Source organism: Lacerta agilis, chromosome 2 (assembly GCF_009819535.1).
Source record: "Lacerta agilis isolate rLacAgi1 chromosome 2, rLacAgi1.pri, whole genome shotgun sequence".
Taxonomy (NCBI): Eukaryota; Metazoa; Chordata; class Lepidosauria; order Squamata; family Lacertidae; genus Lacerta; species Lacerta agilis.
Window position 1 is genome coordinate 11,018,339 of NC_046313.1, and position 26,293 is coordinate 11,044,631.

Genomic DNA, 26,293 nt, shown 5'->3' on the forward strand with positions numbered 1-26,293 from the left:
TAAGTCAGAGCTTTGGTCCATCTAGCTCAGTAGTGTCTGCACTGACTGGCAGCAGCTTTTGCACGGTCCCAGGAGTGGACATTCCCAGTTGTCATGGACTGGCTGGATGCACAAGAGTGGTGGCAGGCACCAGCTGGGAAACCCCAAAGGGAAGAAGGCTCAGAGCTAGGGGATTGGTGGTGGGACAACAGTGCCTGGTCAGAGGGAGGAGACTGGGAGGAGGAGGTGTCAAAAGCTGAAGAGGTAATAGGGTTTTTAGGGAGAAGAGGCGGTGGCAGAGAGCAGTTCAGAGGCGGGCCAAGGAGCAGAAATGAGGCAGGCTGCTGAAGAAGCCAGGGAGTAGGGCTGGGCAATGTCAGGTTTTCAACACCGTGATCTGGCACCGCGATGTTGAAATGGAGGAAGAAACAAGGTGTGTTGGCTCCAGCCCCACGAGGTGTCAGAGTGAAACTGCCACCACTCTCACCGAGGGAGCTGTGGTGTTTTTACCCCGGCTCCTCACCAAGGCTTCTTTATGCTGCTCAGCTGGGGGGGGGGCACAAAGGCTCCTGCGCGCCCCCCCCCCACTGAGTGAGTCCCAATGTCCTTCTGGTTCAAGTGTGAGGCATGGGGGCTTGCTCAGCTGGGGGGCAGGGCGGGAGCAGTTTAACAGAGCCCCCCACCCCGCTTCTGCCTTGCACAAGCCAGAGGCGGGATGGGGCTTCTTTAAACTGCCCCGCTGAGGAGTGAGCCCATGCCTTAGCAGAGCCGTTTAAAGACGCTGAGAGAGGAATAAGCTGCATTGGCCTGACAATGCAGCTTGCTCCTCCCTCTGTGTTAGGAGGGGCAGTGTGTGATGGCGGCTTCACCCAGCAGTATATAGCGGGTGAAACCACTGCTGCTCCCGAGTCCCTCTGCTTCCAGCGGCCCTGTTAGCAGATTGGATTCAGGAGCAGCGGCGGTTACCCCTGCATTATACTGCTGGGTGAAGCCACCATCACACACTGCTCTTTGTGGGCAACACATCGTGCAGGCCTACCAGGGAGTCTCCCCCTCCTGCTGTGTTAATCTTTTCTCTTCCCTGGTCTCTCAGAATCAGGGGAAGCAGAAAACAGGCCCATCAGTAGAGTCTCAGACAGCTTGGGGAAGGACTAGGGAGAGGAGGGCACTTGGGTAGCTTTGACCTGGTAGAGAACTTCAGTCCTCATGAGCCCAGGGGCAAGATCTACCAGGAGTTGTTGTTGTGCCTTGTTTCTCCTAATAAAGAGTTAACTTCACTTACCGTACTTTGTGTGATTTATTGCTGAACCGCTTCTGACACCAACATTATTTGGAGATGCCAGGGACTAAACCTGGAACCTTCCACACGCAAAGCAGATGCTCCAACCAGAAAAGGGAGCTAAGCTGCACCCAACATTGGAGGGCGGGGCCTGTTACGCATGTGTGATGTCACACGACTGTCGCAGATCTCCAAGTGTCTGTGCGGTGTCTTCTGTTGCTGCGTGGCCTAGGATGATCTCCAGCCAGGCCATGCGGTATCTCCCACAGCAGCACAAGACAGCAGACAAAGGGAGGGGGGCAAGGAAGGACTCGGCCTCCTCAATATTGGGGGAGGGGCTTGACCCCATCCCAACGGGTATGGGGAGTGGGGGCTGAAGATGCCTCAGCCCTGTAGAGGTGGTGCCTATTTTTATATATAAAAAACACCTGGAACAAGAAAGCTGCCTTCAAACATTTTGCTTTGCTCGGTTTTGTTATCTGGTGAGATGCAGGGTGGCAGCTCTCAAAGTCTGGCCAATACTGCTCTGAGCGGAGTTACCCCAACCCACTCCAAACGGAGAGATGCACCCAGCCCCTGCCCACCCTGGCGAATGCCGCCACTCACCTGCAGCTCTGCCATGCCTCGCTGCTTCTTGTGCCGACTCAACAAGGGGTTGGGCTTCCCAGCTACTCCATCCCGGTGCCGTCGACTGGAAATGTGCTACAAAGAGGAAGAGACAGGCATAATGCTTAGGAGCAACCGAGGAATCTTCACTCCCTGACTTGGTTTCCCTCAACATCTCCTTCCCTTCCGCAATCCATCAACAAGCATGCACAGAATTCAGTAAGTGAAGTTCTGACATGCTAACCGGAGCTGCTAATTTCTGTTTCCTTGTGCACATACCTAGGGGAGAGTCAATGGGGTGTGGGAGCGCCCAGGCATTATTTGCACACAGACAGCAAATAATGGGCTAGGCCATGGTTGTCTGGTGCCTGAGGCGGGCAGCGCCAATGTTCTCCCCGCTCCAAATTAACACAGCACAACCCACCAGAGAGAGCCGCACTGAAATGGACAGGAGCTGTGCCCCGTGGGTTATATCTGTCCCACACACTGCTGCTCTCAACAAATATCAAAATGGGAGACCACTTCATTTTGCCCCCTTCGGTGAGCTGACTCTGCCCCAGTGACTTGGGCTAAAGCCAGTGCTTAAATTTCTGCAATAGGAAGTCCTGATAGGGAGCTCAAGGTACCCTGGAAGCTGTGCTGTTCTCTAATCCTGGACTAAGAGGAGAGGAAAACGTACTCCATGTATGCTCAGAGGCACATAGCTATTTCACAGCTGAGCATTATAAAATAAAATAACTTTGATTATACTGTGTCCCTTACACTCTTTCTAGCAGCACAAAGGCCTCCACTAGCAAAATAGACTGTCGTGGTATTAAAATGCCTCCCCACCTGTTTGAGCTGGATCTCCGAGTTGACTTTGACATTGCAGATTTCACAGTGGAAGGTTCTCTCCTGGACACTGGGGTCTTGGCTGCCTGGCTCCCCTCCAGTGGTGGGGCTCAGGCGTGGATATGCCTTGATAGGCCCCAACCCGCTGCGTGCTTCCAGGATAGTCTTGTGCTTTGTGCCTAGGAAGAGAACAAGAAGCAGTTCTGTAAGTTTAAAGGCTCAAAGCACCCTCTTGAGATACTTCCATTCTTCAAAACTCTTCTTGATAACACTCCAGGCTGGATGCTTGCTTCACAGCGAGTGCTATGCACAAAATGGATCATTAACCTAAACCAGCCCTCCATAGTATAGGGGTTTAAGTGAAAACTTTATTTTAATTGAAATTACAGAAATTATAGTCCTACAATTAAGGGAATTTAACCTATAATTTGTTATGCATCCCATGGTTCCCCGTGGGAAGATCAGTGGGGACATGGACCAGGGTCTTTTCTGCAGTGGCACCTTCTTTACAGAACCAGTTCCCTCAGCAAAACCACCAGGCTCCCTCGTAGCTCCTTCCGCAAGCAAAGGAATGTGTTTTTATTTCAAAGAGATGGTTAGCCAAAGGGGCACGATATGTCATCATCTTATTTAACATCTGCTGCCTGTTTTTATGTCACAAGTAAAGTACAATTGGCAACTTCACTGACAAGAGCAAAAAACAGACCTCTCAAACATTGACCTAACACCTCCATCCATAGAACCTCCATTTGTTCTCGGAACATCCCTCCGGGATTAGAAATCTCCTCACAGCAAGCTTAACTCTCCCTGCCCTCTCTCCCTACTGGGTTCTTTTACAACTGTCACCTCAGATTTAGGTTATATCCTCATGGAAGGGAGCATGGTAATGACCAAGTTCTCAGTAAGGTGGATAAACCTGTACTGAGTTGCACTACCTTCAGTGATGGCCAAACTTGGCCCTCCAGCTGTTTTGGGACTACAATTCCCATCATCCCTGACCACTGGGGTCCTGTTAGCCAGGGATGGTGGGAGTTGTAGTCCCAAAACAGCTGGAGGGCCACGTTTGGCCATCACTGCACTACTTCATGCTTCAGGCAGGGATTTCAACAATGGAATTCCCTGAACATGGAAAACAAGCATGTCAAGGACGAAGCTAAGTTAACATTCTTCTCCAGAACATCTGGCTTTCTCTGATGAGGGCCCACGTTCCCCACTCAGACCTATAGCATTGTCCCCCATCTTGCCCATATGAAAATGGCCATGGAGGGGGAGGGAAGAGGCAAGGAAGCCAGGGTCTGCTTTCCAACCTGGCACTGTATGGATATAAGTCCTACGGTCACTTTCAAATAGCTATACATTAATTTTATGCCAATCGCACAGGGTTTCGAGGGAAAACCCAGGAAACACATAGGTTAAAAGCTGTTGTGCGTGTGCAGCTGACACGAAACACAACCACGCTACTGATGGCATGACATCAGGAGCCCAGGAGCCTCTGGGCAGGCCTATCGGATCAAATCAAGACACTGAGTTAACAAACTTGACAGCCAGCAGACGTGAAGAAACCTAAAAATGGACGGGCCTATAGCCAGAAATTTGGTGGCAGTGACGGGGCCTAGAGTTACACTGAGGGCCCTTTGTAATTCAGTGCAAAACAACATGAAACCTCGTTTCAAGAGATGTAATAAGTTTATAGGCACTTATTTTCTTAGAAGTTACAATAAAACAGATGTAAAAATATATTCAGATTATATCCACAAGTACCAGTGCCCATGTATTAAGTAGGCAAAACCCATTGGCAGGAGCAGGCTTCCATGTTGCTGAGCCACTGGGTAGGGTATTGCCTGGGCACTGTATCTTCCCTTACACCTTTTAAAGTCAGGGATGGGGAAACCTGTGGCCCTTCAGATGTTTTTGGACTCCAATCAGCCCCAGACACCATGACTCAGTGGTCAAAGATGATGAGAGCCATAGCGCAACAATATCTGGTGTGCCACCAGTTCCCTATCTGCTTTAAGTAAGAGGGCTAGATGTGGTCTTTAAAAAACTGGCAGTTCAGTGTCCTGGAATATCCTTGCCCATTGGTCAGGCACCCTTCTTGTGTGGGTTTAGCTCAGAAATGATCGGATTCATTCACCTGAGAAGCATCTAACACAAGGTAATGGTGTGTGTGCATGTTGCATGTGACAAGAAGAGTTGCATTGCCACACACTAGGATTGTGCATATTTTGTGCGAAAAAAAATAAATCCAAATCATAAACCAATATAACCCTAATTATGACCCCAAAAAGCTGAATTTGTACAAATTAAAGAAATATGCTTATATTTGAAAATGTAGTCTGCTCTACTGGTCAAGGAGCAAAGCAATAAGCAGGGCAATGAAACATTGCTCTCTGTCTGCTAAAATCCTGCTGAAATCTGCCTCTGCAGCCACGAGGGCCAAATACTTGGGTTTTTGCCTACTTTCTACATTGAGGCCCAATAGATGCTGAATTCTGCACCCGATATTAATTTGTGCATTTGTATAGTATGTCCGCAGAGTTTGGGAATGCACCCCCCCCCCGCCTTGCTACTACCCAGCTGCCACTGTTCATGAAGAGGGGACAGAGAAAAATTAAACCAGCCACATATACACAAAACATCTCAAAGTACAGTTCTCCCCATCCTACACCCGCCCTCCCCGAAATCGTCAGGAGAAGCAGCAGCATTCACACGAGCCCGCTTTATTAAGGCGAGGTGGCCATAACTCTGGAACAGAAGGTCCCAAATTCAATTCCCGACACCTCTAGTTAAGAGGCAGGGGATGCGAAACACTCTGCCCAGAGGTTCTTAAGAGCTGCTGCCAACCAGAGAAGCAGCACCAGCAGGTGAGCATGGTGGGGGGGGGCAGAGTAGCAGTGGCATCCTCCTGGTGTCAATGCTCCTGCTTGGCAGGCCAGGGGTAGGGTGAGTAAGCGGCAAGGTCAGGAGAGCTCAAAGTTTGTGCTGGGGGCCCCACAGGTGTGTGCACACCCGCCAACCTGAAGCTCCCCACGCTTCACCCCATCCTGCCACTGCATTCCACCGCTACCGCAGCGGCATGTGCCGCTGCTGCAGAACCACCAACACAGAGCTAGAGCCTGACTTGATACAAGGCAGCTTCCAACGTTCCTAAATCCAGCTGTTTCTGGAAACGATGGGAAAAGTAATCCCCTGCTGTAGCATATCAGTTAAGAGTATGAGCTATGAAGTCAGGAAAAGCCTGGTTCAAATCCCAGCTCAGGGAGCAAAAGAGGCGGCAAAGCCTCAAAGATTCGCTGAGAAATGAATCTTGTTCAAAAAATACACAGTCCTTGTGAGGCAATAAAATGCCAAATGTGTTTCAGCTGTTGACAGCCTTCCTCAGGGGCTCAATATTAAGGCTCTCCACTCATGTGAAGGTTAGCATCAACTGAAACACGTTGGGCAGTTTATTGTTCCATAAGGATTATGATTACTCGATAAAAGATTTAATTTTGCAGTGCTGTTCTGAGGCTTCCTTTAGTTTTTGATGCTGCCCAAATCTTGCTTCAGCCACCAACTAACTCCTGAGGTGGTATACAAATTTAATTAATAATAATAAAAGCCACTCTTCCACCTCAATCCCAGTCCCTACATTGTGGGGGAGAATTACAACACTTATAGAGCTGGTGGGAAGTTTACTTTGGGCCAAACTACAGATTGTATTAGGGACCCAGGTGGCGCTGTGGGTTAAACCACAGAGTCTAGGGCTTGCTGATCAGAAGGTCGAAGGTTCGAATCCCTGCCACGGGGTGAGCTCCCGTTGCTCGGTCCCAGCTCCTGCCCACCTAGCAGTTCAAAAGCACGTCAAAGTGCAAGTAGATAAATAGGGACCGCTCCAGCGGGAAGGTAAACGGCGTTTCCGTGCGCTGCGCTGGTTTCGCCAGAAGCGGCTTAGTCATGCTGGCCACATGACCCAGAAAAACTGTCTGCGGACAAACGCTAGCTCCCTCGGCCTATAGAGCGAGTTGAGCGCCGCAACCCCAGAGTCGGACACGACTGGACCTGATGGTCAGGGGTCCCTTTACCTTTACCTTTACAGGTTGTATTAAAAGTGTTTTCTACCAATGTGCTGAGAACTGTGCACATCTCTTTCTTTTTTTCTAAATCAGCCATTAGGGGTCCCCTGATCCGGATTGGGATAGGCAAAGGGACTACCATCCTTTCTCTGTGCTGTTTTTTTTCTGTCAACACCACCTCCTCTCCCACCAAACTACTATTTGCTCCCAAAGGTGTGTAGGACCTTTGTGGAAAAACAGCACGGGTGGGAAGGGGCTAAGCTCCCCTCTCACCTGCTCCATGGCCCTCATCCAAACTGGGGGGGGGGGGGTTCCAGCAGCTCCCACCCACCCGCTCAGCCCTGAGACATGGCCGGTTCTAAGCATGTTACTTTAAAAGGCTTTCACCACAATGTGTGGTTTGGATCTTTAGATAATGCCTGCGAGGGTTTTGAATAACTGAAATGTGCTGTATAAAGTGCTAAGCATTATCATTAAAGCAAAACAAAACAGCCCCTTCATACTGTCACAGTTCTTAGGAACTGTCTATAACAGAGAGAGGTACTAGGGCTGAGCCTCCCAAACTTGAGTCTCCGGCTGTTTTTGGACTACAACTCCCATCATCCCCAGAAAGCAGAACGAGTGGTCAGGGATGATGGGAGTTGTAGTCCAAAAACAGCCGGAGACCAAAGTTTGGGAATCACTGGACTAGGGGATAAGCCTCAGGATACGATACCACGGACAAGGTGCCAACCAGACCAGAGCCTTGTTCTTTAGTGAACCTGGCACAATGGTTTAGCCCAGCCCTGTTCTAACAAACCCTTCCTTCCTCCTTTTTTTTACCGGTTCTCAGCAAAGTATAAGTTTTTCCAGGTAATGACTCAGTACCACAGATCACCCTACTATTCTATTTTTACCAAAATGGAAAGCAAAGCTCTTCTCTTTGCCTTGCCCTCCCCTCTGCCAGGGCAGAGTAAGCCTACAGGCAGCAAATGTGCAAAGGGTGGGAAATGATCCATTGCTCATTTTATAATATATATATATGTTTCTATGCAAGGAGGAGGAGGACAGAGAAGGGGAGAGAAGCACCATTTGGATTTATTTCCTCAGGCACTAGCATGTCTTGGGTCACCCTGCTTGCTACGATGGGCCTTGGCTTTGCTGCTGAGGCATCGCAGTTCTGACCCTCGGGACCCTTCCAACATCTCCAGTTTCCTTTGAAGCTGCTCACCGGCCTCTCGGCTACAGCGCTGTGGCTCTTGACTAGATGCTAATGCATGTGGAAGGGAGGTACAGGCCGAGGTGAGGCATGCAAAGGGACGAGAAAGGATACAGCTTGCTGGAAGGCACAGCCTCGCTCAGGAGCGGCCGTGCCGCTCTCGTCTCTTGATTCTCCAGACCTGGAAAGTTGGTTGGGAGAAGGGAGCACGGGTTTCCACAGGAAACTTAAGCTCCTGCGCCTGTGAGCTCATTTTTGTGGGGAATGCCTGACGGGCTGCCAACAGGGGCTCTGCAGCCGCACCCAAGGCTCCAGCTATTGTTTCCATGGTGACAAAGCCAAAGCTGCAAAGCACTATGGGGAAAGGAGACAAAAGAGCTGAGTTTGGGGCAGGGGAAAGAGGAGGAAGGAGTGGCAGGAAGGTTGCCACTTTTTTTTCCTGGCAGGGCTCCTGTGCCTTTTATCAGCTGCTGAAAGGTGGGCTAGGAGGAGAAATGGAGCAATTTCTACTGGCATAGTAGGGCAATGGCTATTAAGATCAAGCAGGGTGTAGGAGGTGCGTGAGACGACTAAAGATCAGCAAAGACTAGTACAGGGATGGAAGACTCCTTACGTTCCAGAATTGCCATAACCCCTAATCATTGGCCATGCTGGCTGGAGGTGATGGGAGCTGGAGTTCAACAGTGTCTGGAGGGGCAAAGGTTAACCCCCCCCATACTAGGACAGTGGCAGAACAGGTGTTGCCTTCCTGTTCTATTCCGATCTGGGGCTCATCCACACAAGGTTAATGTGGAATTGCAGCTGTGTTTTGCATATCGTCTTCATTCAAGTGGCAGTCTACACCTTCCCCCTGCTAAATTCTTATCTTATGGATGCACAGATAATCTGATACAGGGGGAAAAAATCAAATATAATACCATGTTACCCAGCTGTGGATGCACTGAAGCACATTGTGCAGGTTGGGCAGGCTTGGTTTTTTTTTTAACACATGTGTCATTTCACGGGGGGGGGGAGCATCTAGTGCCACCCCCGCTACATTTACCGGTATTTTGTTTCCATCAGACCAAAGGAAAGGATGCAGACTGCCCTTTCCTGTTGGTTGCTGCTGAAGGCGCATTCGCTGTTATTTTTTAAACAGCCATTTTGCGCAGAACTGCTCTTGCACCGAGTAGCTGTATTCAAAATTAAAACAAAAATGTGGCCTTGCAGGTACAGGAGGTGAGAAAGGAAAAGGAGAGCAAAGGAAGCATTTGGCAGCCTTTCATGCAAATGAATCCAAATACTTGCCATGCTTGGAGCAACCAACACACACACACACACAGAGAGAGAGAGAGAATATTCTTTTAGACATATATTAAAATTGTATTTGACTGCTCTTTTGGGTATACTGGAAAACTTGCATATTGTTCTAAAGGTGCATGCAGAGCTAAAGAAATACCTGTACGCACAGCCACAATGGGCCTCAGGTTTCTGGAACTTATGGGGAAATACTACTTGTGAGGAGGGGACAATGCACAGCATGAATACATCTCATCAAGCACTCCCCACGAGTGTGGACAGGAAACACCGAGAAAGATTTCAGAGGTATAAAATTGAAAGCACAAATGCACACATGGGAAGAGCAACCCATGAACGGGCGCATGAATCCCCGAGCATGGACACAGCCTTGGATCAGCTATCCTGCACATTCAAAGATTGCCAGTCCAGGGCCTTCACATGAAACACTTTTCTTTCATCTCCACTGTAGAAAGAAAACAAAAGCTTTGTCTTCAGATGCTAAAGGAAATATTTGCACACGGCACTTTGGTCCTGCTCAGTGTGCTGTTCAATTGGCGCTAAGAGATTTTGAATGACTCTGGCTATGGCTCTCAATTTCTGCTGGAAAGCAAGTGGGGATTGATACCTCGAGAGAAGCCAAAGGGGAGGTTGAATTCTAGTACTGATGAGCACAGCTCCTTGCTCCTACCCGTCTCCAAAACTAGAACTAATTACACAGAAGAGGAGAAACAAGCTATGCAAATGTATATATGGGTTTCAGAATCCCCTTTTTCTTGATACAGGATTTGGAATATCTGGGTGCAGAACATATGGGGTGGGGGCGGGGACGTTGTTTTCTAAAATGCAGACTATACAGCTCTGGTTATCACAAGCTGGAACACACAACTCATAAACCTTTTTCCAAACTACCATGTTATTACACTGAGGCATGTAATGATAGTTTGATGCCCAACCTCCTTCCTTTGCAAAGCACTTTAAAGCAGGGAAGGTGTGAGAGGGGCAGGGAGGAGGAGAAGGAGCGCTTGCCCCCCCCCATGCCCCTTGATTTTCACCTGATTCATACCACCACTACCAAGCTGCTTTTATCCTTGCTGAGATTTTGGGCTGATGGGTCTGCAATCCTGCAGCAGAAAAAGCAGCTTAGCGGTATGTCTGATTTCAAGTGGAAATTAGTGTGCCCCTAATTTCAAGTGGAAATTGACTGGGTTAAGTACTACCCACTTCCCAAAATCTGTGCTGCAAACCACCTCCCCACAAGGGCACTTTGCAAAGGAGAAGAGAGCACTGAACATGAAGTAATGAGAAATCCGATCTCATGAAAACATGCTCCCCCCCAAAAAAAAAATTTGTTTACCTTTGTTGTGGGCCTCAAGTTGAGACAGTGAATTGACAGCCACTTTGCAAAGTGCGCAGTACAACAGCTTCTTGGCCTTCTCTTCGTCAGGCTTGGGGTTGCCGTTGCTACTGGGTGCCACCCCTGAAGTGGCTGGGGCTGCAGTCACCGTAGAGATCTCTCCCACCTTCGTCCCCCAGGTTTGCCCGCTCTTGGAACTCTGGCTAGGTTCTGGGCAGAGGGCTGAATGGGGCGGCGGGGGTGCTGCTGCTGCCGGAGACACCAGACAGGGCTGCTTATCTGGAGAGGTGGGAGCAGGGATGGGGGGCACTGTCACTGAACCCCCGATGCCGTTCAGTTGCTCGGCTGTGTGAGAAAAAGAGAAGGCAGTTAAGTAGGGATGGAGCAGGAACAGGCCAGATATAGAGACAAACAGACAGACAGACAGGCACACACACCCACACACACCCACACCCTATGGCCAGTGCTTAATTTATGAAATGCCAAGTTTGGGGGGGGGGCTCAAAGCAATGATTAATTTCAGCTCAAGCTCACCAGGGCTCCACCCCCAAATCTTTTCAATTGCAGGGCTTAACCAGAGAGCAACGCCAAGCACATCACTAATAGTAAACACAGAACACTTGGCTCACTGGATAGCTCAGTTGGTTAGAGTGTGGAGCTGATAATGCCAAGGTTGCAGGTTTGATCCCCATAAGGGACTGTCCTGCATTGCAGGGAGTTGGGCTAACTAATCCTCAGGGCCCCTTCCAACTCTGTAGTTCTGATTCCTGCCCCTCACCACAGAGAGCCAAATCTAGGTGCCATTATGTATTTATTTTATATACCACTTGATTACAACAGTCTGTTTAATCACTGTATAGAATGCTCATCAGCTACAACAGAAGTAGAATCAGTTAGCAGCTATCTCAGCGAATGCCTGCCCCGAGCCTCTCCCTGTTACAGTAGGGATGGGAGACCTTTGGGCTGCTGAAGGCCACATTTGTTTGAGGGTTAAGTGTTGGGGGCTGCATGCTGGCAGCATATAGGGGCTGGAGCTCCTGGTGGATGGAGCCTATGCCAAAACTTAGGGTATCCTTTTCTCTCTCTCTCGGTGCCAACCCCTATTCCCTCATTTTCTCTCTCCCTGCTACATACAATCATAGAGTTGGAAGGGACCACGAGGGTCATTCAGTCCAACCCCCTGAAATGCAGGAATCTTTTTGACTAATATGGGGCTTGAACCCAGAATCTGAGATTAAGAGTATTAAGCTCTACTGACTGAGCTATATGTGTCCTTCTCTCTCTCTCCCCCCCATGCCAGCCCCCTTTCCCTTATTTTCTCTGTCCTTGCCACCTGCACAAAGATAGGCTGCAGGTCCCCCACCCTTGCCTTATACCCTACTTAAGACACACATCCCATTGACAGGTCTGTGTTGCAGGCATGGCAGACTTCGCCTTCCCTGCATCAGGACTAGCTCTGCCACTCTGTACGTAAATTGGGCTTCCACATTGAGGACTGAGCATGCCCAGTGGTCGTGGAATGCAGGCTGACGGTTGGAGGTGGTGGGAATGGGGGGGCGGGGAGAGAAAGAGAGAAGGAATGGTGTACTGTGGAAGAGGGCAGAGTTCCAGCTAACCAACCAGAGTTCACCATTTTGTTTGAAGTCCCACTTGTATATTTCTCTATTTCATTCCATCTTAGACAGAGCTAGGAAACTCTTGCTCCTAAGCAGGGGGATGCCAGTACCAATGTATTAATATTTGGCATGCCTCAGATCTGAGCTCTGGCAGCATTCAAAACAGGTTCCAAAGCTGAGCCCTGGCTTATTAAACCTTGCCTCTGGGGCTGGATTGTGGAGACCTCTTTACCGCCTGCTAAATTTTTTAGTTTATTATTATTTAAAATGCAAATACCATGCCCAGTTTTATCCTCAGAACGCACAAATATATATGGCACATGCATTTGCTTGGCATAATTTATTCTGCTGCCAAGATCAAGAATTAAAATTATCATACAAATGTAGATTCAAAGATCAAAGAAGCTAACGAAGAAAGAACAGAAATAAATAAAAGCTACTATTCTTTGCCAGAAGAGCAATCTTTAACATGGTTATTCTCTTTTTCCTCTTATTTCCTATTAATATACTATAGCAGAGCCCATATATTTTATATATTACACACACACAGTTATTCCTCCTGCAATGAGGATTGTTACAACGGTCCTTTGGGGTCAAAGGTTCTCAGGACAACAGATCCTGCTCCAAATACCCCAGATTCTCAAACTTCCAGGGTGAATTGCATAATATGTCCGAACAGAGATGCAGATCTTTACCCAGGAGTTAGGGAGGTGACTGTATAGCAGGCAGTCCCCACAGGACACAACAATGGACTCGTCTGATCACGCTGGGAGCGGAATCAATTATGAGCAGTCAGGAGGTGGCTTTGAATGGTGTAATAATGCACCAATTCTCAAGTGTGAAGTGTGCCTCCCTAGGGAGATGTGGACAGTTGCTAAATCTCTCTGATCCCTGCCGGAATGCACATCCAAGATCACTTAACTCAGTGATCCCCTTTTAACGCCACCTTCACCAACAGGGACTTTCCCAAGCCTTTTTAATCGAACCCTCTTTAGCTACTGACCATGGAGAGAGGACCCACTGTGCCTGGCAGGTTGTCCAGATTAATTTAATGGGGGGTATGTATGATTTTGTGCTTGAGGTATGGCTCTGTCCTCCGACTGACCCAGCAGAAGTGACTATTGAGCCGCTCTTCTCTTTCAAAGTCAGTATCGCTTACTCTTCAGATGAAAGAGGCAAAGCTGGGCTCCGAACCTCTGGAAACACTAGAGCTGCAGCAAACAGAGCAACCAAAAGCAGAGGAACTCAGAGAAGGGTACAGCGGGAAGGAGGAAATAAGGAGTTTCAAGGTGTATACCCGGCAGCAGAAAACAAAATGTTTGCAATACGATGCATTATTCATTGCAAGCAGCTCTGAGTTGCTGTGAGTAAAAATGGGCCAAGGCAGGAGCTGGAGCTGCCTGCCTGGTGGGGGGAGGCTGCAGCAAGAGCCTCCTGGCAGCAGTGTTGCTGCAGCTTAAAGGGAGGAAGAGGGCCAAGGCTGCCGTGAGGTTGGGGCCGGCACCGGTGGGAATGCCAGATCAGATCCATCACTGCACCGGCACAGCCCTGACTCCGCCACTACCTTACTACTCCCTGGTAAGCAACAGTTGATGCATCTGCAGGGAGGCTGTTGCTGAGGCTCTGTTCCGCCAGGTGATCCACTCCTGGGGCAAGTGTTTTCTAAGGAAATATGTATTTGAGCTTATATGCCTCTCGCCTCTGAAGCTTGTTTGTCAGTCATGGTGGATTATTATTATTATTAAATTTCATCCAAGGATCACAGGGCAGTTTACAATATAAAAACAACAATATGTACCATAGAAGGTAAAGATAAAGGGACCCCTGACCATTAGGTCCAGTTGTGGACCACTCTGGGGTTGCGGCACTCATCTCACTTTATTGACCGAGGGAGCCGGCGTACAGCTTTCGGGTCATGTGGCCAGCATGACTAAGCCGCTTCTGGCGAACCAGAGCAGTGCACGGAAATGCTGTTTACCTTCCCGCCGGAGCAGTACCTATTTATCTACTTGCACTTTGACGTGCTTTTGAACTGCTAGGTTGGCAGGAGCAGGGAGCGAGCAACGGGCCATAGCAACAAGCAAAAACAATAAACTCCCCTATAAATCCTCCAAAGGCCTGTGAATGTTTTTGCCGGGCACCTAAAGATATGTAACAAAGGTACCAGGCGAGCATCCCTGGGGAGAGCATTCCTCAACTGAGGAGTCACTGCAGAAAAGGCCCATTCTCATTTGCTGCCCTCCGGACTTCTTGCAGAGGAGGCACACATAGAAGGGCAACAGATGATGGATGGGGACGAAAGGAGGGGCTGTCAAAGTACAGTGGTACCCCGCTAGACGAATGCTTCGCTAGACGAAAGCATTCGTCTAGCGGGAGGCTGCCCCGCTAGACGAAAAAGTCTATGGGGCTGCCTCGCAAGACGAAAAAATTTCGTCTTTTTTTTTTTTAGTTTTTGCGGAGCGCGGCTCCCATTGCCGCTCCGCAAGACGAAAACCCCGCTAGACGAAAATTTTCGCGGGACGAATTATTTTCGTCTAGCGGGGCACCACTGTAGCAGCTAAATAACTACTAGCAAATAAATCTGACAGTTGTGGTTTGCAGTTTAAAATTGGAGGGGGGGAATGAGACTTTTGGGAGATCTGAATTGTTTCCCAACCCTCTTCTCCATCTTTGAGGATGTTTGCCTTTCTAAATCCCTGTTCTCGGCAACCATTCTCCCCACGCAGCTTCACAGCACTCCCTGTGGTTCCATTCCTGCCTGTTCCAGAAAACAGAAGGTTTTGCTTCAATCAGTCCCTGTAGGGTGAACACAGAGCAAACCAATCTGACAGGGGGCGCTAAACAATGTGACTTAGGAGATCAATGTGAATTTCCAGCCCTCTGAAAAGAAAACAAAAAAATATTGAGAGAAAATGGTGATGGTCACATCCAGGAGCTGGCTATTTTATACTGTAAAATACATTTATTTGGAGCAATCACTGGTTTGCTTGCTGATACAGCCCTGATTCGTAGATACAATGGGTGAATTTTCAGCTGCTCTCAAATAAATCATTACCTAATGGTAAAAAAAAAATCAACTGAAAGCAAGGAGCAACGGCAGGCTTACAAAGCTATATCCTGTGGAACATATCACAAAGCATGCAAAAACTCTAGGGCAAGTAAGGTGGAGAGAAAAACTATCCCATTGCATGAGTTTTTGATGAGTCACTTGGAGTCCTTAAGCACTGAGTCTGCAAAGTTCTAGCACAAAGAGAGGATTCAGGCTACAGAGATTAAGTGTGACCTTGCGTCTAATAATAGGACCTATTTTTCTTGCTAGTTCTCGGTAATTAAAAAGCAACATGGCTATGAAAATTGGCTCCCTGTTTTCACGCCTGAGAGCATATGACTCGCCTCCTCGGATCATGCCCAAGGCCTATCTGATCCAACAGCAGCCACTGCCATGTGCTCCTGGGAAGCTCAAAACCAGAGCATGACAAACCAGAGAAACCCAGAAGATATTCTTCCTCTCTCCCCCTAGTAACAGAAATTTGGGGGTCAATGAAACCAATTGGCAGTGGATTCAGGAAATACAAAAGAAAGGCCTTCTTCACAATGCGTTACAGACCACAAGATGAGGCGGTGGTCACTGCCTTAGATGACTTTAAAGTAGTTGTGGGGAACACCTGCCCCCCCCATCGATCTTGCTAAAATACAATTCCCATCAGCCCCTGTAAGCACCAATAGGCAGGGATGATGGGAGTTGTAGTTCAGCAGTATCTGGAGGGTGCAAGTTCCCCACACCTACTTTAAAGGGATACTAGGGTGTTCTCGAAGCGACTAGCATGAGTTTGGCCAAACTGCGGGACGCAGTGAAAGATAGGGGCGCCTGGCGTGCTCTGGTCCATGGGGTTATGAAGGGTTCAGATAATGTGTGTGTTCTCCAAGCAAAGTCCCCCCTCTGTGTCCCCCTCCCTCAAGGACTCACTATGTTCACCAGGGCCAAGGGGAGAAGGTAATAAATAATAATAATAATAATAATAATAATAATAATAATAATAATAATAGTTATTTGTACCCCGCCCATCTGGCTGGGTTTTCCCAGCCACTCTGGGCAGCTTCCAACAGATAATAGGACACATTAAAATTTCACAGATTAAAAACTTCCCTGAACAGGTAGCAGTGACAGTGTGTCGGGATACATAGAATGTTGTGTAGCCTAGTAAGTCTGCAGGCTTGAGCTTGCATGTAAAGTAAAAGAAGCTGATGCAATAGACCTACAAACCTTACTGTATCAGAGTGACTCAGCAAGAGTGAGCCGACAGATGATTGGCTGTTGTCTTGTATTAAAGGGGAACCTGTTAAGCAGGGTGTGGTGGTGTAGAGTGGAGTCAGAGAGAGTGAGAGTGAAGTTGTCCTAGTTGTCTTTATATGAACTGTCTGTATGTATAGAGCTCACGTTAAAAGAATACTGCACTAAAGAACCTGTGGCTTTTGCAGTTCTCTGCTACAACGCCATGGAGCAATCCGCGACACAGTGGCCCGCCCCTTCAGCAGAGTAGCATTTCTCACTAAGGAAGGGCACTGGGGATGGAGGCCACCGATTGGCAGAAACTGACGCAAACAGTGTATTTATCTTTTTAATGAAATAAATCCCTGCCAAAGGACCCAGGGTCCTTCCTCAGTAGGAAAGGCCAATCTTTTGAGGAGCTGGAGCAACTCCACCACTTCCCCCTTCCTGTGCACCAGATAACTTAAGTGTGGTTGCCTTATACGGGGTCAGGTCATTTGTCCATCCAGCTTGGTATTGCCTGCACTGACTGGCAGCAGCTCTCCAGGGCACCAGGCAGGGGTCTTTCCCAGGGACTGAACCTGGGACCTTAAGCGTGCAAAACAGATGCTCTGCTGCTGAGCTATGGCCTTTCTCCAAGGAAGAGGAGGCAGTGGTAAGTGTATGAGATACAGACTGCATGGGCCTTGCTTGCAGCAGGCACCTCTCACCCACCCCTGAAGTAAACATGCTCACAAATAAATAAAAACTCTCAAACAGGCAAAGCAAGCACCTACCTCTGCTCAGCCCACAATTCCTAACACAAAATTTGCCCTTTTGGGGGGCTTTTTTAGCACAATGAGCTACCAGTTGTTTTCAGCAAGCTTTCTCTCACCTCCTTGTGCCAAAACAAAATAAATAAAAAAATTCCTTCCAGTAGCACCTTAGAGACCAACTAAGTTTGTTATTGGTATGAGCTTTCATGTATGTGGAATACACACACACTTAAAAAAACACCTCTCCAGGGATAAAGCTCTTTATCTGCAGTGTGCAAGAAGTGGACAATTTACTTCTCCGCTTATTTGTATGGTCCTTTTAAAATTCAATCAGGGAAGAACTAGTTGAGCTAATTTTTAAAAAGACACTTCATCATCCTACCATATTCCAAAGTGATGTATTTATTACTGGGTGGTAAGTATATGGCAGAACATTTTGCAGGGAAAGCTGCTTGTACTTCTGGAAGTTTCTTGCAGTTGATGTGCAATTTGTGACAGTGAGGGTAAATTGGATGCAAGAAATGTCTGTCTTATTTTAACTACTGTGCCTCATTTGAATTACCCCAATGTTTGATGAAGTGTAATATAAACTGTCCTTACTTGTTGTGACTGACTAAAATGAAGAATAAACCATAGATACCAGATATATGCATATGCACACTGCACAGATTATACATTCAGATCTGCGAAGCTGTTAACGCACCCAGTGTGGTGGTGTCCCTAGAATAGGGATGGGGAAACTGTGGCCCTCTGAGTTCTTGTCAGACTACAAGTCCCATCAGCCCCAGACACCCAGCATTGCTAATGGTCAGGGATGATGGGACTTGTAGTCCCAACATCTGGTGCTCCACAAGTTCCACCAAACCCTGAACTAGAGTGATGAAGCTTGATGCAGAAGTGGGAAATCCCTGCTCAGACCTTGTTCACGGCACAATTGCTGAAGCTTATTTCACAGGCAATTATTACAAAGGCAATTGTTCCCTGGAGGCATAGAAACATAACAAATATATATATCCTGATAAGTGGCATCAGTCAGGCTCATTGTTAAGCCAATGTCTATCTTCAAAAGTGTAACTGAAGTTGCAATGCAATGCACACATTACTGGGGAGTACATCCCATCACCTTCCCGACAAAGGTCCGTATAGTTAAAGCTATGGTTTTCCCAGTAATGATGTATGGAAGTGAGAGCTGGACAATAAAGAAGGCTGATCGCCAAAGAATTGATGCTTTTGAATTATGGTGCTGGAGAAGACTTTTGAGAGACCCATGGACTGCAAGAAGATCAAACCTATCCATTATTAAGGAAATCAGCCCTGAGTGCTCACTAGAAGGACAGATCCTGAAGTTGAGGCTCCAGTACTTTGGCCACCTCATGAGAAGAGAAGACTCCCTGGAAAAGACCCTGATGTTGGGAAAGATGGAGGGCACAAGGAGAAGGGGACGACAGAGGATGAGATGGTTGGACAGTGTTCTCTAAGCTACCAACATGAGTCTGACCAAACTACGGGAGGCAGTGGAAGACAGGAATGCCTGGTGTGCTCTGGTCCATGGGGTCATGAAAAGTCGGACACGACTAAACGACTAAACAACAACAACATCCCATCGAACAAAATTGTAACTTACATGTCAGTAAATATGCACAGAACAACATTGGAAGGCTGAAATCCTAAACACATTTACCTGGGGGTAAGCTCCACTGAACAGAATGAGACTTCTGAACACATTGGATTGTGTTGTAAAACTCTTCTGATTAGTTAAAAAAAAACCCAAAAGGCCATTAGCTAAGCCTTCTGAAACATAGGGCTTCTGTCTCTATAATGGGCAGTATGGTTTGTCCTTATGACAATGTACTTGGGTAACACCTTTTCAGATCCCAATATTGAGAGTACAGAATGAGACCTCCAGTGAGGCAGAGCACACACACACCCATCCTGGCCAAGAAACAGAGCTTCCATTCTCAAAGTGTTCCTACCATCAAAATGCTTCTCTTAATATTCAGTCAGAGAGCATGAACATGCTCCTTGTTGAACAGACAAGAGGCCCATCAAGTATTGCATCCTGTTGGCCACAGTAGGCAGCCAGATGTTTGTGAGAAGCCCCCTAAACAATCGAAGGCAACAGTCAAAGAATAACCAGGATCTGGCAGCTGTCATAGGCGATAGCTAATCATGGGCCTGGCATGTTTATGAATAGCATGAGGAAAACTTTCCAACACCCTTCAAAATTCATTATTTATTGTGGAAAGAAGGGTTTCATTTTGTCTTTTCCAAAGGGCTGTCACATAGATGATGGAACAACCCCACTACAGTTGCTTCAGACGGTAGAGCCTGGACCAATGGGTTCAAATTACGGAGAACATTTAGACTAATTCTTAGGAAGAGCAAGGCCCCCTTTTCTTTTTAAGCAGTGGCTGAATGGCCACCTAGCAGGGGTGCTGTTCCAGTGGATTTCTTGCATTGGCTGGGTGTGTGTGGACAAGATGGCTGTTGTGGTCCCTTGCATCTCCAATTTCCTACCAATCAATTCCACTAAAGGGCCCTGCGTTCTACCATTGTGGGAGAGAGTAAAACTTCTCTCCATCCACTTTCTAAACACCATGCATATTTTAAAAACATATCTGAGGTGTGGTTCCACCCCTTCATCTCTCCCCACCCCACTAAAAATCGCAAGGAAAGCTCTCCAATCCCCTGATCATTTGGGTCCCCCCCCCTTCCTGCACCTTCCCCAACACTGTTCCCTCCCTTCTGAGAAGGAGCAAGCAGACATTTGCACAGTATTCCAGATGCAGCCACACCATCCGTTTACATAAAGGCATTAGGAGAGCAGCTGTTTTATTTTCAATCCCTTTCCTAATAATCCCTCACATGGGATTTCTTCACAGCGGCTGCACACTGGTCTCACTGAGCTACTTGGCATAGGCTCACGCTCTCTTCCCAGACAGTCACTGAATATGCAAAGTTAGGATTTTTATTTTTTTTAGTTTTTAGTTTAGCTCCATTTGTCATTTTGCTGTGCTGGGTGTTCATGGTGCACCTTTCCCTGCCCTTCCCTGGAAGCCCGAGTTCCAACAACCTCTTGGTTCCCCATCCCTGTGCTAAAGCAATAGCCTGTATATATTTGATGTCTAGGCGTGCCTGGCGTGCTCTGGTCCATGGGGTCACGAAGAGTCGGACACGACTGAACAACAGGGCCGTTGCAGACATCCAAATAAAATTGTCCTGACAGCCCAATATAGCTTTGACACCCTTGTACACAAAAAAAGTAAACAGCCCACAGCAGATGTCCAGTGTGCATGGATTTTCCAGTGTGACCTAAAGCATTCCTGACACCTTCCTTCCTCACACAGAATGACCTGGATCTGGGAACAGGCCTAGCAGCAAAATGTTTTCTTCTCCACTTGCCATGATGTTGTCCCTATGCTTCCCTACCTTAATACTGCCAGCTGAACACAACCAGTCTTACAAATAAGTACACAAGGGTTAGTAGCCTGCATGCCCCCCACCCCACCCCCCAAATTACTAGCCTTCTAGTAGGTTGTGTTTCTGTGCTGGTTCTATGCCATAGAAGGAAGCTCCATTCTCTGTGGCTCATGCTGAAACACAGGTTACTCATCCCTTAGCAGGCAAGTGTTGCCCCTCCCCCCCCCCAACAAAAAGAAGCCTTTTACCAAGTGGATTAGTGAAGTTCTAGAGTCACCCAGCCCGCCGCCTCTGCTAACCCTCTGTATTTCTATACTGGGAATTTTCAAAAAAGGGTTTTCCTTCCTCCATGGCTAGCACAGAAACCAAGTGGCCTCTCCTACCTGTGCTCTTGCTCCCCTGCACAGAATTCCTGGTCACCTGGTGACCGAGCAAAACTTGGGTCTCCAGTTGTTTTTGGACTACAACTCCCACCATCCCTGGCTAGCAGGACCAGTGGTCAGGGATTGTGGAAACTGCAGCCCAAAAACAGCTAGAGACCCAAGTTTGGGAAACACAGCCCTAAATGCTCTCAAGGCTTCGTGCTGGGTGCCTTCGTTTCACCCTGCCTTCCCTTCCACCAGCTGGGTTTCAGCAGCAGAAAGAAGGGAATGAGCCCAGGCTTCTAGTGCTTTCAGCTCCCCTGGCTTCAGCTGGGATTTGAACCTTGTTTGCTGTGGTCACGGGGTTTAGAAGACTTAGGGAAGACATTGAGCATGTGACTCAACTCCCTCAAGTCAAGAACCTTTTAAGGCAAGCTGGCGCTTTTCCGGGACATGTGAAAAGGAAGGCGTTGCTCCCTTCGCCATATAGCAACCCACCACAGCCTTGAGTCAGAAGGGACAACGGGTCAGACCTATAAATAAGGACAGTTCTGCAGATTTCAGAGTAGGCGGCGAAACAGGTAGCTGCCAGCTCCAAATACCAATATGAACACAGGGCACCAATTCCCTCCTGATTCTCTTTCCTTGGTTTCATCTACCCAGTATGCTCCTCTGCCCTGCAGAAGCTGTAGACGAGGACTCATCCACACTTCTGCTTGTCCTGTACTTGCTGGATGGGGAGGAGCCACTACGTTACCTTCCTGGCAGGTGGGGCACTTCCAGGCAGGGAAAGGAGGTTGGTGCAGGGCAAATGCACTCTCGGGATTGCCTCTGCCAATGTGTCTGCACCACGCCCATCTCTGTACCATCTCTCTCTCTCCCAGCAAGCAACGGCAATCCACCTGCTGGGAAACCAGTGTGGCAGCTCTGCCGTCTATATGCTCCATCACCACAGGATCACAGTTGTTGCTCGCATTTGCCTCAAAGCAGACAGATATTATTAGATCCATTTTTGAAGAACTGCAATCAGACTGAGCTGTGGATGGTTTCTGGGCTCAGGCAGAAGCCTGCTTGGCCCAGCTCAGTCAAAACCAAAGCAGCCCGGCCCAGATTAACGTGTCAACAGAATAAACAGCGGCCCTGGCTCAAGAGCCAGGCATGTGCTCCCAATTATGCCGTCCCCCAAAAGCAATTATTTCATTAACACAGCTGCAATAAAAAAGAGAAACAAAAAGGCTCCCTAGCTCAGCATGCAGTATGGACAGCAAAAATGCGGCTAAGGCATTACAGTGGCTCCTTTTCTGCAGAGAAGGGGAGGGTTGGGCTTAAGTGCCACTGCCTAGTGGCAGACTCAGGTCCCTACAGAGAGACAAGGAACCTATGTCTCTCTATAGATGTTGACAGACTCCAACTCCCATTATGCCTTAGCATTGGCCATGCTGGCTGGGGCTGGTAGGAGCTGGAAGGCAGTAGGCGCTCTGCTCCTGGTTTAAAGGATCAACTTATTCCATTAAAACACAGCTCTGGTTTCAACCTGGGAACTCCAGGGCCAAGAAGGATGGATGCCACTGATCTAGGGAGCAGAGAGAATGGTGATCTCTTTCTAAATGTTCAAATGGACAGAGGTCAAGTTAGCAGAACCCAATGCCGGAGAAGACATGTGACAGCTGTGAAGAAGAGGAAATTCTGGCATGTGCCCCTCTACCACCCTGTGGCACTATGTTACTGGCCAAAATCCACTCTCATATAGAAGAGTACCCCCCCTCCCCTCACCCTGGCTTAAGCCTGCCTGCAATTCCTGGCTTTTTATTTCAGATATGTAGAGGCAGGATGTTCTGGGGTTTCTTTCAAAACTAGCCCTGGTCCTGTGTATTTAACAGCAACCTGACACAACTGAAGTTTTCCCTGGCCTGGAAATAAATGATAGAAGGAACTTCACCACCTACACCTACATGGTTCAAACTGTTGTCAAAGGTGCAGGAACAGACCCTTAAAAAAAAAAAGCTGGCAGTCTGATCTCTCCCTTTTATTCAGCCTAGACTCCCTATGCCATGCCTCTTTCCCCAAGAAGCTTCACTTTATTTACTTCAAGGCTGTGATCGTGCCATAAAACAAAGGGTTTGGCTTGGTGGAGCCGTGAGATTCCTGAAATTCCCAGCTTTCAATTGTTTTCATTTGCATCTTACCCTGTCTGCTTTTCAGGATCTTAAAAAGGCGTGTGCGTGTGATACTGCACAGGCGCACCCCCACACCCCACGAGACAGAACTTGTGAGTTTGCCAGCCCAGCATGTGGTTCCTATTCATACACAAGCATCTATGAATCCTAGCCTACCAGGCTTTGGTTGTCTGCTTTCTCCCGGAAAGAAAGAAATGTGGAAGAAATGAGCAGAATTGGGAAGGTGGACTTCCTGTCCCAACTGCATCCCTCTTCCCCCTCCCAAGAGTAATCTCACTTAATGCGCAAGCTGGTTCAGGGCTGGGACAGAAGCAGCGTTGGCAGGATGCAAGGAGCAATGAATGAATGTTCTGCCTCTGCATTTCCTCTGCACCAAATGTGTATGGTGTCTGGTGCCCATTTCAACTCCACCCCCCACCGGATCCCAACTTCCCTTCTTTCTTTTTAAATGAGTTTGTCATCTTTGTGGCTGTGAAGATAAGCTTGCAAATACAAAGGGAGCTCAGTCATCAGTATTCTGCCCAAGTTGTTGTTCCTCCTTGGACTTGACCGTGCAGATATGAATTAAGCAGAACCCCAGTATGCACACATTGGTACAACTTACTCAGCTAATACAATTTGATGTTCTGGGTCAGAGAATTTGGGAAGAGACTGTACAGCCCTGAGTACTGTGAATGCTTAAAGGTAAAGGGACCCCTGACCATTAGGTCCAGTCGTGTCTGACTCTGGGGTTGCGGCACTCATCTCGCGTTACTGGCCGAGGGAGCCGGCGTACAGCTTCCGGTCATGTGGCCAGCATGACAAAGCTGCTTCTAGCGAACCAGAGCAGTGCACGGAAACGCCGTTTACCTTCCTGCCGGAGTGGTACCTTTTTATCTACTTGCACTTTGATGTGCTTTCGAACTGCTAGGTTGGCAGGAGCAGGGACCCAACGGGAGCTCACCCCGTCGCGGGGATTTGAACCGCCGACCTTCTGATCAGCAAACCCTAGGCTCTGTGGTTTAACCCACAGCGCCCCCTGTGAATGCTTACAATCAACTATTTTCATACCCATTTTAGTACACAACGCTCCTCCACATATCTAATCATTTTACATCTGCATAATAGTACTGGTGAAGCTGTTCACTGCTGCTCCTGTGTGACAGACAGAAACCAAGATAACATGGAGCACCAAAGGTTTCCAGTTTTGCTCAGTGCCTCTAACTTTCATCTTCAAAATTCAGTGTTACTTTTCAACTTTCTGCCAGTTCTGAGCTTGAGTTTAAACATCTGAACAACAGGCCAAAAGTTAGCCACCAGGAACAGAAACGTTGCCAAAAAAAGGGGTGGGTGGGTAGCTGACAAATTTGCTTTCACGTTTGCCATGAAACTGGTTTGCTGTCAAGCGCAGGCTTCAACTTTACCTGGCTGAAGTCTCACTGGGGGTTACAACCGTTTCATTGGCCTATGCCCCTAACAGCAACCTGAGACTCTGAAAAGATTTCCAAGCATAGAAACGAAGTGACAGGGAAAGCTTCAGCTGCGTAATTTCTGTATGGCGGGTTGCTGTTAAAGGCACTTACAAGAAGGTGGCAAACCTAACACTGTCGGCCTAATCCTGCTAAACATTGCTGTGATTAAATCCCTCTGAAGGCAGATTTAAGTTTGCTGAGCTATCTTTGTTCCTCTGGATTCAATCAATGGGTCTTCAATCAATCCTCAGTACTCACCCCCAGTTTGTTCAATTCTTATTCCCAGTAAGTAAGAATTAACAAGACCACAGCCTTAAACACAATTTAAGATGGACTGGACCCCCTATCTGCCTGGCCATACTGGTTCCTATGTCACCATTTTGGTTTCTGTTTGGCTCTTCTTCCTTCTCAGTACTGCAAATACTTCTGTGATTAATCACAAGTGGAGAGAGGGCTGTAGTGATCAGGTCCTGATTTGCAGGCTTCCCATAGGCATCTGCTTGGCCACTGCGAGATTAGGAGACTGGACTAGACTGGCCTGATCCTGGCAAGGCTCCGCTTATGTTCATACTGCCGGACAATAGAGAAGGCTGCCTCAGAAAGTGATGGCCTCTCTCTCTCCTTAAAGGTTTTTAACTGAAGCTAGATGACCACCTAGGAGGGATGCTGCGGCAGTAGATATTCTGGATTGGCAGGAGGTTGAGCTGGACGACCTTTGAGGCTCCTTCCAAATCGATGAGTCAATTCAACTGAGGGTCTGTGTTTCACAGCAGCCATAAACCCCAAAGCTTCGTTTCCAACAGAAAAGTCAGGGGTCAGCAACCTTTTTTCAGCCGTGGGCCTTAGGTTGCCTACCCCTGTGTCAAGTCTTTCAGGGAAAACGGGTTGACACACAGAATCAATAAGTGTGTTGCCTCTGGGACCCTCTGCATTATCCCAAACAAAGAAGGGTTTGCCAATACCTAGCAGGGAAGCACCGAGTCTGTGAATGTTATCTATATAGCAGCACTATCCACATATATTGTGGTTCACAGAGGATGGGGCTCCTCCCTAAAAGGGCTTGCAATCCAGAAACAAAACAAGAGGAGGGAAATCGAAGCTGGGGTAAACCACCATTGAAAATGCAAGTATTGAAATGATTTGTAAGAACAAAAGAAGAGCGCTGCAGGATCAGGCCAGTAGCCCATCTAGTCCAGCATCCTTTTCTCACAGTTGCCAACCAGAGGGCTATGGGAAAAACATGAGCAGGACTAACAGCACTCTCCCAATTTGTGATTCCCTCCGAACATAGCCATTGTGGCTAGCAGCAATTGATAGAAGAATCCCTACATTGATTTGCCTAATACTCTTTTAAAGTAATCTAGTCTAAACCACTGAGCCTAGGGCTTGCCGGTCAGAAGGTCGGCGGTTCAAATCCCCGCGACGGGGTGAGCTCCTGTCACTCGGTCCCAGCTGCTACCAACCTAGCAGTTTGAAAGCATGTCGAAGTGCAAGTAGATAAATAGGTACCGCTCCGGCAGGAAGGTAAACGGCGATCTGTACGCTGCTCTGGTTTCGCCAGAAGCGGCTTAGTTATAGTGGCCACATGACCCAGAAAAACTGTCTGTGGACAAACGTCGGATCCCTCGGCCTATAGAGCGAGATGAGCACCGCAACCCCAGA

General features: G+C 48.0%; 1 protein-coding gene across 8 annotated transcripts in view; it reads right to left on the reverse strand.

Annotated features, from left to right (window-relative positions):
* Positions 1-26,293, reverse strand: part of ZNF385A (zinc finger protein 385A) — a 180,982-nt gene that overhangs the window by 975 nt on the left and 153,714 nt on the right. For all 8 annotated transcript variants that reach the window (XM_033138554.1, XM_033138553.1, XM_033138552.1 and 5 more), the window contains 3 exons: positions 10,581-10,925; positions 2,696-2,874; positions 1,865-1,960 (listed from right to left, as the gene is read on the reverse strand). In XM_033138554.1, coding sequence (XP_032994445.1) covers positions 1,865-1,960; positions 2,696-2,874; positions 10,581-10,925 — 620 coding nt within the window. The remainder of the gene's footprint in view (positions 1-1,864; positions 1,961-2,695; positions 2,875-10,580; positions 10,926-26,293) is intronic.